Genomic DNA, 12,399 nt, shown 5'->3' with positions numbered 1-12,399 from the left:
GTGCTCACATAGGTGTACGCAAGTGGGGGGGTTCCCCCCCCCCCATATTTGAAAATATGTGTATATTTTTAATTTTTTTCCCAGTGCTCCGCGGAGACTTGGGGCTAAGGCTCCGTGTGCACTTCCCAGAGGCTCCGCCGATGCTCCAGGGCAATAAAATAAATCTGTGAATCTGATGAATAAATAAATAAAAGAAGGCTTGTGTGCAAGGCTCGCCGTATAAATAATATACTAAAAAGAGCTCTGTGAGACAAAAGGTTGAGAACCACGGCTGCATTGGCGTACGCAAAGGGGGGACCCCCAAGCCGATATTATAGTTTCATTTTTGCAGGAAAAGACGTAAACCCTCCCGAGAAGAAAAAATATTGAAAACTTCCCCCCTCAGAAAATTCTGTGTAAGCCTATGCACGGCTGTATATTATGGGCGGGGTGAGCCAAGAGACAAAGTTTTCATCTATGTGTAACATTCGTTCAGCGTCCGAAAATTCACAAATGTGTTTCCAGCTAGACACAAAAATGTGTGGCCGCTGTGGTGGTCGAGTGGTTATAGTGACAGACTCGCGATGCGAGGATCCGGGTTCGAACCCCACAGTGGTGGTCAGCTGAAGTTGGTTTTCTGTGGTTCCCAATTTCAAGGCGCGAATGCGAGCCGATCTCCCCGTTAAAAAGTCTCGCCACAGAGAGCAACAGTCCTACAACGATAAATCATTCAATCATAACACTTCACTCATAGTTAGAAAAACTGATGGCATATGGCAGCACTACACATAACAAGCATGAGAGAGAAACAAAAAACTTCACGTCAGGTTTCACTACACGTACATTCCCGCATGTACCGATTCGTTGGGGGTTCCGCGGGGGGGGGGGGGGTGCATGTGTGGTGTAGCAGTAGTAGGTAGGGCCTCCAAAAGATGGCTCGGGGATCCATGATGTTCTTAAGTCAGCCACCTCGTTGGGCAATTTGCCTGTTGTGGCATTGTATTTGTACTATGAAATGTATAATCGATAATTTTTGTTGCACCACGTTCATTTTCTACACGTGAGGGATAATTAGACCCTGGGACCTACAATTCATTGCCGATTCCAGACTGCAGATTTTTTTGAATACTCACCGAGAGGCTGGTGCGCTAGCCCCTCGGTGCGAAACTCCCTGCGGTAGCAAACGTTTTTTGTGTTCATGTTGCCGTTTCTGTTGTTCCCCAGTGTCAGGAAAGTTTCTGACAAGAACGAATCGGGTGGTTCTCTTTCCCCCCCCCCCCCCCCGAACGAAATTTCTGGCTACGCCCCTGCAAAAAATGTTCACAAGCTCATGTGGGCTACTTTTAGAGTAAGTATCTAAAAATCATTGCCTTGCATGGGAAGGAGATGGGGCTAACCGGGCTCTAGCCCTGGGAGAGCTCCTATGCATTTTTGTCTTTTTCACACTGTAAATTTGTTTTAGAGCTGCTCGTGTAAAAACCCTTGGACTCATCAAAAATCTCAGCCTGGGGGCCCGGCTTCAGGATGTGGGCTAGAATTTTTAAGGTCATCTTTCAAATATATTTATCGCATGAAAAATCGGGAAAAATAATTAGACCTCAGTCTGACCTTTCGGCCCCAACAAGGAGGAATGTTTACATTTAAAACCTTCAGGAAACTTCCCTTGATTGGAATGTATATATCTCCTCTTTAATTTTTTAGAAGAAAAATCTTAGGAGTCAGTATTGTTGAGAAAACTGATGTGCATAGGCTACATCTCATTATCATAGATTTTCGCTCACATCAAAATTTTATCACTTATCCTTTTGTTTACGCATTGCTTCCTGGCTTGATCTTTTTTCCATGAATTTTAGGAACGTCAAATATCCCTATACACACCAGCAACATTCCTAAAATTCTGTGATATGTGAATTGATAATGACAGTCCTTTATCGTGTTGAATATACTTCTATTAGGGGCAGCTCGTCATAAAGGCACGAAGGAATCATCTCCCCCTGTCCTAGAGTCATCATTTTAATACCCTGAAACGTCTGAATGATAATTTAACGTATTCGAGTGTGGATGACATAAAACGTGACAAAAAAAACTGAAAACATGAAAAAATAAATTTAAAACTCAAAAAAAATTAATGTTTTACTGCAGCATATGAGAATAGTCATTCATTCATTTGTTACGCAACACAAAATTGTTTCCTGCATTCAATTTGTGTTCCAGGAAAATATGAAAAATGCTATACATAACATTTAGATGACTAAAAATAGACTAAATTTTGTGCTTCAAGTTTTATGTAGATATAAATGTGATGTCGCAATAAATTTTTATCACAAATTATCTAACAAATTAATTAGAACAAGTTCGTTATTAAAGAAATTAATTACAAAAATCATATTTTTGAAAATTGACCACCTGTGCCTAAAAATGAATATTTGATTCAGCAAACCCCTTCCTAAAAAAAATTCTAGGAGCCACCACTGAATTCTACCTCAAAAATACTGTTCATATAATGGCACCCTGCCCCTCCCTGACCGATCGCACGGCACACCTCTTCAGGCAGGGGCGTAGCCAGAAATTTCGTTCTGGGGCCCAAAAAGATAGAACAATAGATTTAGCCATCTTTTTCTCACATTTCGGGACCACATTCACTTGAACCAACTACTACACACCCAGTCTTTCAGGTTATCGCCTCAGATGAGGAGGTGATGAATCAACAGCTTGCAGCATTTTTGTCTGCCGCTGTGGTGGTTGATTGGTCATAGTGACGGACTCACATCGCGAGGTCCCGGGTTTGAACCCCACCATCGCCATAGTGGTGATCAGCTGAAGTTGTTTTTTTTGTGGTTCCCAACTTTAAGGCACGAATGTGAGCCGATCTCCCCTTTAAAAAGTCTCGCCACAGAGAGCAACAGACCTACAAACAGTACAAATGTAATTCAATCATAACACATCAATCCAAAATCTACTTCTGAAACATAGATGGCGGCACTGAGAAATCAAACGCAACACTACATACGCATTCAGACTGTTAAGTACACACACACACACAGTTACACTTCCGGCACAACTCATTAGGTAGTAAATTGCCCATAGATGGTGTGATATACCTGAGTTGTGCTCGGTTTGAAAGAAAGAAAGCATTTTTGTCTTCATCGGTTCATTAATTCTGGGCTCTGTCGTCTGTCTCCTCAGGCCCCTCTGGTTTATTGGGCTGCTCGTATTACCTCAGGATCAGCTGGACAAGAAAGTGACAGCGAAAGCCGTTGATGCAATTGGTTCCGGTGCTGAACCACGTGACCTGAAGTAGTGCTCACTTCTGACATGACCCTACCCCTTGAAGTGGAGACTGTCCCTGGAATCCACTTTGGACCACTTGTGTAGTTCCTGCACCATAACTTATCCTCAGGTGCAAACTTGGGTTTTAGACCGAGATCTGTCATCAGATGTTGACCCAGTTCCAGCAGGTCCAACCTGCTTCTCATGGCTCGTTTGTGCATCGTCATACTAGGAGCTTGACCTTCCTCTTCAACTGGTCAAGCTCCTAGTACAGGAAGTATGTGATAGTGAAACAAGAATCTATCAAGCCTTTTCTGGGAAGGACCGCCCTTAATTTTCCTCAATTCAACCTTCGTAGAGTGCACCATGTAAAAACATGGGAATATATATGATGGTGATATTTTTGCTAGTCGTTTTGAAAATTCATATAACATCATTGAACTTCAATAGAACTAGAACATCATTTTTTATAGTAATAATTTAGAAAATTTCCTCGTGCCAGTTTCATGTGCGTGCATAGCCTACCTCTTTCTCAAATATTTGATGAAAATAAAAAGAATCGGGATGAATTAAAAAATGTAGCTTACGAAAATTAGAGACAATCAACACACACAAACGCGCTCAAAATAAATAAAATACAATAATAATAACGCACGTGCTGCAGCATTCGTTGATAGTGATGATGATTATCAGCAGCAGGGAAAATTATCTGATTGGTCCATCCCTTTCAGACCTAACACTACTCTCAGCCAAGAGAATTTTTCGTAAAATAGATAATGGCATACAGCGGGTTGCTGAGAAAAATCAAGTTTTTGAAGATGATCGTTGAAATTTGCATTAAGGACGTGACATCACTAACGACCTCGTTGTATAACGACGTAAGCATAATAGACAACCCCAGGACTGGTTCTACAGGTGTTGCCCATTCCGATGATCATACTTGTTCCAAAGCACCTAAATCCAAAAGTCTTATTTCTTCTTCTACTCATAAGGCACAGGGTGAACTTTGAAGAATTTTTGTGTAACAGTCTCTTCTTTTCAGACGAACCTTCACATTTTCAACTTCCCCTAGGCCTCCTGAAAACAGTTCATGATGCTCATCCAAGATAGCTTGCAAGTCCCATGATGAAAATTTAACATCAACCTGGATCATGTTTGTAGAGCCAGCCGGATCAATAGTGCACGATACCCTTAGCTCACGGACCCAGTTTTGTTCCATCAAGATCACGGAACACTGATCCACCAAAAGGATTGGAACCATTTCGCATTTGGATTCATACTTCACCGAAACATCCATCCACCATCTTCAGACTGCTTAGTAGAAGACCTGAGCTTGATATGAGTGTCTTTCAAAGATGGAAATCTACATTGGTGCTTCCTGAACAGTGAATAGGGCATCACCGCAAATGGTGATCCTGTGTCCACCTGCATTACCATAGGTAACCCTTGAATCAAAACTTGCACTGTACAAGGTGGTGGGAAATCGCGGCGGGTTCAATGTCAACACTTTGAACACAGGAGACGAGTCATCCAGCTGGTCTACTTGGTTCACTCTGTTTGCACAGCATCCTTGGTCTTTGACTCAGACACTCAGTTTGTTTTTGGCTGACTGACATACTCTGGCTAACTGTCCCATCTTCCTGCATGTGAATGGCATGTACTCTTCACAGACTTGCAAGTTGATGACTTGTGTCCACTCGTGCCACACACATAAAAAGACAACATAACCTTGGCTTGTGGCAGGTGATGATCTCTGAAATTATTCTGTGGCTGCTTCACTTGCCTTTGTTTCACAAACAGCACTTTTGCTGGAGACATGTTGCCACCATGCAGGTTAGAGGTGTTTTTCGAGGCCGCTTCCATCAGCATAGCAATCACAGGAGTGGGAAATCTGCTACAATTGCTGCACACTGCTACAATTTCCACCGTCTGCTACAATTTTGGCAATTTCCCCCTCGTTTACTATAATTTGCTGCAAAAACACTGAAGTTCTTCAATTCTGCGCCAAAAACAAAAATTTCCCTTAAGAAACTTTGAAGTTATGTCACAATAGAAGCTGATTTCTTGATGATGTCATTTGTCCTCGCCGTAATTTTATTTCTTGGGGCCACAAATGGAATTAGCTTGAGGGCCCCCTCCCTAGGATTCGGCGCCAATGTTTCCAACAACGTATAAAATAGGGTCCAATTATGCGAATTGAAGCTCATCTACAAAACAACAAAAACCTTTCAATCGCTGTTTCCAGCTTTTTTTCCCAAAACAAAAGTAGACTCCTTTGATTTATTTTCACAAAAAATTCAATCCAAGTACATCTGTTTTCACTCTTTATTTTTAACTGATTTGTAATTGCTCTATGTATTTCATTTTCCATCATCTTTATAAGATTTTCAGTCTCTGGATTTGCTTCAAAGTTTTCTACTATTCGTTTTCTTGATATGTCATTTCCTTTTACACCATTCACCAGCATATTCAGTGTTCAATGGAAAATGGTTTCCAACTGCGCATTAAAATTACTTTGTCTAAGCCAGCAATTCCCAACCTTTTTCAGTCCACGTACCCCCAGCTGTCTCGGTTCCTTTCCACATACCCCCGACCCCGAATCCTCCAGACGTTCCCCCCCCCCTCCCCAATCTGTTTCACACATTACAGTTTTCGAAAAACTTCAACAAAGGTACATGTTGAATTAAATTGTCTATTTTTTCATTATTTTGCTTTTTTATTTTTCAAATAAGCAAACAAATTAACACAAAGATTGGGAAAAAAATTAATGTGATGTTTGAGACTGTATTGAATTACAAAGTTTTGAAAAATTACACTCAAAAGAGGATAAATACAAACTCAAGTCCGGAGCTGCATTCAATTTGCTTCTATATTTATTTTTTATGTAAGTATACAAAAAAAATGCCCATACTAACAAACGGCAACAAAAACATTATGGCTTTTCTAGAAAGTTCAACGTATTCATTACCACGGCAAGCCCAAATACTGACTTGGTTCACCATTCTGCCATTGAAGGGGATCTTCAGAGGGGGTGTCTGATGTTGAGCTCTAGCAATTTCTCCTTTTCTAGAATCAACAATGAAGCCGGTTCAAAATACTCTTCTTTGAAAGGATTAGGTGTCCACACCAATCACCCATTTCTTGCTCTGAAAAATATTTTTCAAACGAGGATTTTAATCCTTCTGAGTGGCCAACTGTTAAATTTAGCTTGGCTTGTGACAAGAAATCGTGAAGTGTTTCAAACAAAGGCTACCTCGTGCTGAAGTTCAAACAGTACTGTCAGGACTTTACCCCGGGACAACCACCTAACTTTGGTGTGCAAAAGCAAAGCATTGTGAAGGCTGCCCATTAGGGTGCAACGAAGAAAAAAAATTTTGAAATTGCCATTGTAATAGAATTTAAAATATGCCTTTATGTGAAGAAATGCCATTCCTAATTTTTTTTCCCAAAATTCAAACTTCTTGAGGTTCCTCATTGCTGAACACGTGATTCATTCAGTGATCTCGATGTTTTTCATTTGTTTTCAGTATTCATTTGCAATCTTACCCCTTAACTAAGAGGGTGTTTAGCAGTCAAAATGATGACCAGAAGCTTTTATTGTTGTGACATTTTAGGAAATCCCCTAAAGAGTGGTATTCTCTGGTATCGCCCTCCTATGGCAATGTTAAGCTTTGTTATTTGCTGACTCAACGCAATATGAAGGCACAACAACCAAGAAAAGATCCAGCTATTGCAGACATTCTTGAAATTATGGGGCCAAAGATAGAAAATATTTGGAAAACTACTTCAATTCCTACCGTTTCTCACCAATGGATATGCAAAATTTTCAAATACTTTTAAATACAAGAATCTTCAGAAAAATATGAAAGCAAGGAAAGATTCTCAAACTTTCAAGTTGAACTTGAAATCTTTTCAGTGCGAAGCACGGAAATTGTTCGACATAGCAGCATGCAAATGTGATTTTAAAGACTGTGACATTTCAGACACCATATCTGAAGAACACATAACTTTATATTGCAGGAACCCGGGTCAATCTATCTCTGTCACACAACTCCAAGAAGCAGTAGAGCAAGGGATATAAAGTCATCAATCCTAGACTTTTTAAAGCAAGATTTTGATACGAAAGAGTTGATGGCGATCGGATGCGAAGGAACTGTTACCAATACTGGTTATAAAAATGGTGTTATCAAATTAATAGGGAACAAAATAGGCCATCCTTGCAATGGCTTGTTTGACTTTTTCACTTTAATGAGTTACCTAAGGCATCTTGTGAAGCATCGAGATCAGTGATTCCCAACGTGGGCGTTAATGCCCCCTGGGGGGATGATGAGATGTTCCAAGGGGGGCGGTAAAAGCTACAGGTATAACATGGGATCCTATGGATTAGACTGTGTTGGGAGCGATGGGAGAAAAAACTTCTACGCCCACCCACCCACACACACAGACACAGAATTTATTGCTCTCATTCTCATTTACAAAAAACTGGGAATCAAGAGAATTCTGAAAATTAGAAATGAAGGATTATCAGAAGCAGAAATTTGTACATTCCATGTTCCATTCAAGCCAGAATAAAATCAAGTACTCTTCCATCGTTTTAAAAAAAGTTGACTATTTTGCAAAAAAAGTTAAATGTAATAACAGTGTGGTAACAGAGGAAGCAATAGAGGCATTCTCTTGACACCTATATTGTCAAACTATATATATATATATATTTTTTAATTTGGAACATGGTTATAGTTTTGTCTCCCCCCCCCCCCCCATGAGCACAAAGTTGAATTCTCCCTCCTTTTACTCTGTGGGTTCAAGTCCCTGCGATTTCGACCGAATCCCTAAGGTGAAGTAACCACTTTGTGGGGTTCGTTTCTGAGCAGTTGAAGAAATTTTTTCTGGCAATGGATTGCTCTCTGTTAACCATCCAGAGATAAGGCAGTATTAATTGTCAGGGTACGTTGATTTAAATCACTTGATTTTTTTTTTAATCATTGATTTGAATCATAAAATTTAAATGCTTTTTCTTTACATAATTTCAATTATATTAAAGTAAAATTAACCTGGTTTGGTCTACATGTTGCTGTTATGTGATAAAGTTTGTGATTAAAAGAAGTATAGAAGATCTTTTTTGGGGTAAATATTTACGAACTCAATCCCTAGATACAGTGCAGAAAGAAAAAAAAAGCTGCTTTATTTCTAGATTTTGGGCATGGGAAGAATTCTATGTCCCAATTGCTAGATGTTGTATCACCATAAATATCGTCGGGCTTTCGACTTTTTGTGTTAAAATGTTGAGTTTTCTCGTTTTTTTACAAAACTCACTAAATCTGTAAAAGAATAAAAATGATTAAGTAACATCATGCAAGTCAGAAACACACCCATTAATTGTATAAGAAACAATCTTGTTATTAGAATTTGTTTTATTTAATTGATGCTGAATGGCCCTTTAGCTATATATAGTGAATTGATTTGATTAATTAAATTTGAGCGATTAGGAGAAAAACAGTTAGGGGATATGAAAATGTACATTCTTATAATGATTAACAAGATTTGTTTTAATTACTAAGCAGCCAGTTAATTAAAATTTTAAAAAATCAGATTTTTTTTTTTTTTTTTTTTTAAAGTATACCCAGCGAATGGTATCCAAAGGCTGGGAACACGTTGCACGATATGCTAGTGGTTACATTGAAAGCCTGTGAAATTTGGAACGTTGTATGAATGCTATATATATCTAAGAAATAAATAGTTACTACTATTTAAGAAATCAACCTACGTGGTTTTTTTTAAAACTCGTAAACTTGTTATTCATTTTGTGCATATCATCTTCATTTGATTTTATGTGTGGGAAAAGAACTTGGGAATTATATATTTTTATTATAAACCCTGTGTGTCATTGAGACTTGTAAACTCTAATTGTTGTTTGTGACTTCTTTTTTTTTCAGTTGAGCAGAACTTGTCCCTCCTGTCGCTATGAAATCTCATTTTGATGATTAACAGTTTGTGTTTTTCTAGAGGAAGGAAAAAAAATGAAAACGTGCAATTTGATGTGTGTGAAGTTTTCTTTTTACTCTGTTCTTTTTTTAAAACTCTTGGTATATATCTATAATGAAACTTCTTGGCTTCATTTTTTTGTTTGTAGTATATCCATTCGTAAAGGTCGTGTTTCAGTGTAATTTCTATGGAAATAAAAATTAGTTATAAAAAATATTTGTCAAATTGAATGTGAATTACACTTCAACAAATTTTGACTTTTTTCCCCAAACACGAATTTAGTTAAGACTAATTTTCATAAGAGTTTTAATCGCTGAATACAAAGATCACAAAAATCATTTTCTAGCTGAAGTTTCTGAATAAATAAACATTGTATGTTTCACTTATACTTCAATGGGATGTTATAATAGCAGCACTCATAAATCAGTGCAGCGCTTTTATAAATTGGTAATACGCAGCAAAAAGCAATTCTCAAAATTTTACTATTGTATAATAATAAACTACATTTTATCTCTGTTGCAAATACATACAGTAGTCTTGATAATCTGAGGTGGATTGGACCGAAGTCATCTCGGCCTGTAACAAAATTTGAATTATCCAAAAAAATAATTAAAAATACTTTAAATGTTGGTTTTACTATTGAAAAAAAAAAAGGCAAGCAGAAGCGCGCAGAGTACTAGCATACTTACTGTATTTTTATTCTTGGATAATATATAAATGCCATATGATGTGTTTGAAGAATGTGATGTATTGAATTCACAAAGAATGTGAGAAAGACGCAGAGATGAGAGAGTGATTGAGAAGACTTAGAGATGGGATTGATGGATATGATGGTGAATGGCACTGATAGCTTTCAACTGTCTTTCCAATCTTTTTAGGGAACAATGCAATTGTCCACCATTACGAAGATAACAATCAAACTTACTACTCTTTCTCAGCAATCCCCCAAAAGTTAAAATAATCTACATCCATTCAAGGGATTCTACTATTTTATTACATCAGTCGCACACTATTTAGGGCTGGGGGCTGCCTAATGTCTTTCAAACTGCAATTGCTGCGCAATACGTACGTACTCAGGGCCATATTTGTTTTTGTTGCCCCCTCCCATTTCAGTCTAACTTTTAACCCCACCCCCCCATGCCATTGCTAATAAATCATACACAAACAAGACAAAAAAAATAGTATGGTATATAGTTTAGTCTAAATTTTACTTTTCTGTCCTCTATTCGTATCCTATTATGATCCGTAATGATTGCCATATAAGGGGGGGACTGCTCAACCTCCTGCCGTAGGCATCTACACATCGATGAAAAACACTGATAAATTTAATTCCAGTGTATGGTGCATACATTCGCATATGAAAGTATCTCGGTACCAATCAATGGCTCATAGTTACTTTGTGCATACTTGGTTATAGTCTAGCAAAACAATCAATAATGCATTACATAATATCTATACATATTATCTTTAACCGCACATCCTAAAGTGTATTTTGAAATAATGAAATACTTTTTTAAAAAAAATTTTCTGGACCAATTAAAATTCTAGTCGGGGCCCGCCAGTGGTTTGCGCACTCGTGTGATTTAAATTCTTGCATTAATTGAATATGTAGAGTATCCCGCACAATCACCTGAATGTTTTCAAAATGGGAATAGCAAGAAAACGGTGACACATATTAGTCATTCTTGCGGAATGTGAATGTGCTGTGTCAGAAATTTCAGATACATCATTCATGTTTCAAGGGATTTTATACAGGGCCAGCAGGGTTGGTAAAAAAAATGGGCTTTTTTTGGTTTAACCGGTTTTTTGTTTTAAAATGTACTGTGGCAACGGAGGCGAAAGTTGTGCATAAGTGATCTCTCTGATCTAATTTATTAAATCACTAAAAAAAAAAAGTGAAAATAAAAATAAACAAAATATACAGATAGATCTGTGTATAATGCTTTAAATAAAATTCAGTGTCAGAATTAAAGGATTATTCAGTCTAGAATGGGGATCTGCAACGCATGCAAGGAAGTAATTCAGGTGGAGACAGACTCAATGTATTTCCCAGCCTCAGAATACTCCGGGTATACATCAAGAAGCTTCAACAGTGAGTACAACCCGAGAGTAATACCAAGGAGATAAACACTGAGACAACTACGAAGAGTGCCACAGAATCTACCTCTCAAAATTTGGATAAAACAAATCAGGCTGAAAGTATTAGTGACCTTCTCCAGAAGCTACAAGCAAAAAACTGAACTCAAATCGTTTATTACCAGTCAGCTTACGGAATACTCAAAAAACCTGGAATAATATAACGAAGTGGTCAGCAATCTGATAGCATTGATTGCCCTACCAAAAAGTGAGATAAGTACTATGAAGCAAGATCACTCGATTATACAATCTGAAAACGAACGACTGAAGACCGAGATTGCTGAGCTAAAAGTTGAAATGACCAAAATACAACAATACTCCTGACGTACGAACCTGGAAATAAGCAGTATGCCAGAAGTGGAAAACGAGACTGTGATGGATGTGGTGAAATCTGTGCTTATTAATCTGGAGGTGCCACAACTGGATAACATTCTTGTTGTGCACCGGGTACCTACAAACAAAAAGGATCACCACAAATCCATAATAGTTCAGTTCTCATCAAAAATAGAGTGTGATCGGATCATCGTAGTAGCAAAGCAGAAACACCTATTAGCATCACACTTGAATTCTCGCTTTAAGGAAACGCTGGTATACCTGAACGAACACCTAGCTCCCAGATTAAAAAAACTGCTCTACCAATGTAAGTCATTCAAAAATGATAATTTCAAATTTTGTTGCGTGACAAAATTTTTGTACGACAGACTGAAAAATCCAGAGTGTTAAGAATAAGGCAAGAATCGAACTTAGATAATGTCTCAGTTGTTTAATTTGGGAATTGATGATTCGTCCGACCTTGAATGTATCGCAAATTATGTAACTCTGAACAGCCTGGAAGATTTAAACTCATTTTTGTGCCCTACAAAAAGTTCAATTGTGTTTAACGTGTTACATTTAAATATACAAAGCATTAAGATCAAATTTTGATGAACTTAGTTTAGATTTATACGATATGTTTGACAAAATTGATATATTGATATTATCCGAAATATGGATTAATGATGATGAAATAGACCAGTACCAAATCAAACACTT

The 12,399-nt window shown here is 37.9% G+C and overlaps 1 protein-coding gene across 6 annotated transcripts in view; it reads left to right on the top strand.

The window, feature by feature from the left end:
• Positions 1–9,439, top strand: part of LOC149086561 (uncharacterized) — a 51,836-nt gene extending 42,397 nt beyond the window's left edge. For all 6 annotated transcript variants that reach the window (XM_089256036.1, XM_089256039.1, XM_089256035.1 and 3 more), the window contains exon 4: positions 9,183–9,439. In XM_089256036.1, coding sequence (XP_089112162.1) covers positions 9,183–9,227 — 45 coding nt within the window. In that variant the 3' untranslated portion in view covers positions 9,228–9,439. The remainder of the gene's footprint in view (positions 1–9,182) is intronic.
• Positions 9,440–12,399: the final 2,960 nt, after the last annotated feature.

The sequence above is a fragment of the Pholcus phalangioides genome, unplaced genomic scaffold (genome assembly GCF_987345545.1).
Source record: "Pholcus phalangioides strain wild (caught in Gottingen) unplaced genomic scaffold, Ppha-v1.0 ptg000004l_1, whole genome shotgun sequence".
Classification (NCBI taxonomy): Eukaryota; Metazoa; Arthropoda; class Arachnida; order Araneae; family Pholcidae; genus Pholcus; species Pholcus phalangioides.
The sequence above is the reverse complement of the archived record's forward strand: the minus strand, read 5'-3'. Positions and strand labels throughout refer to the sequence as shown.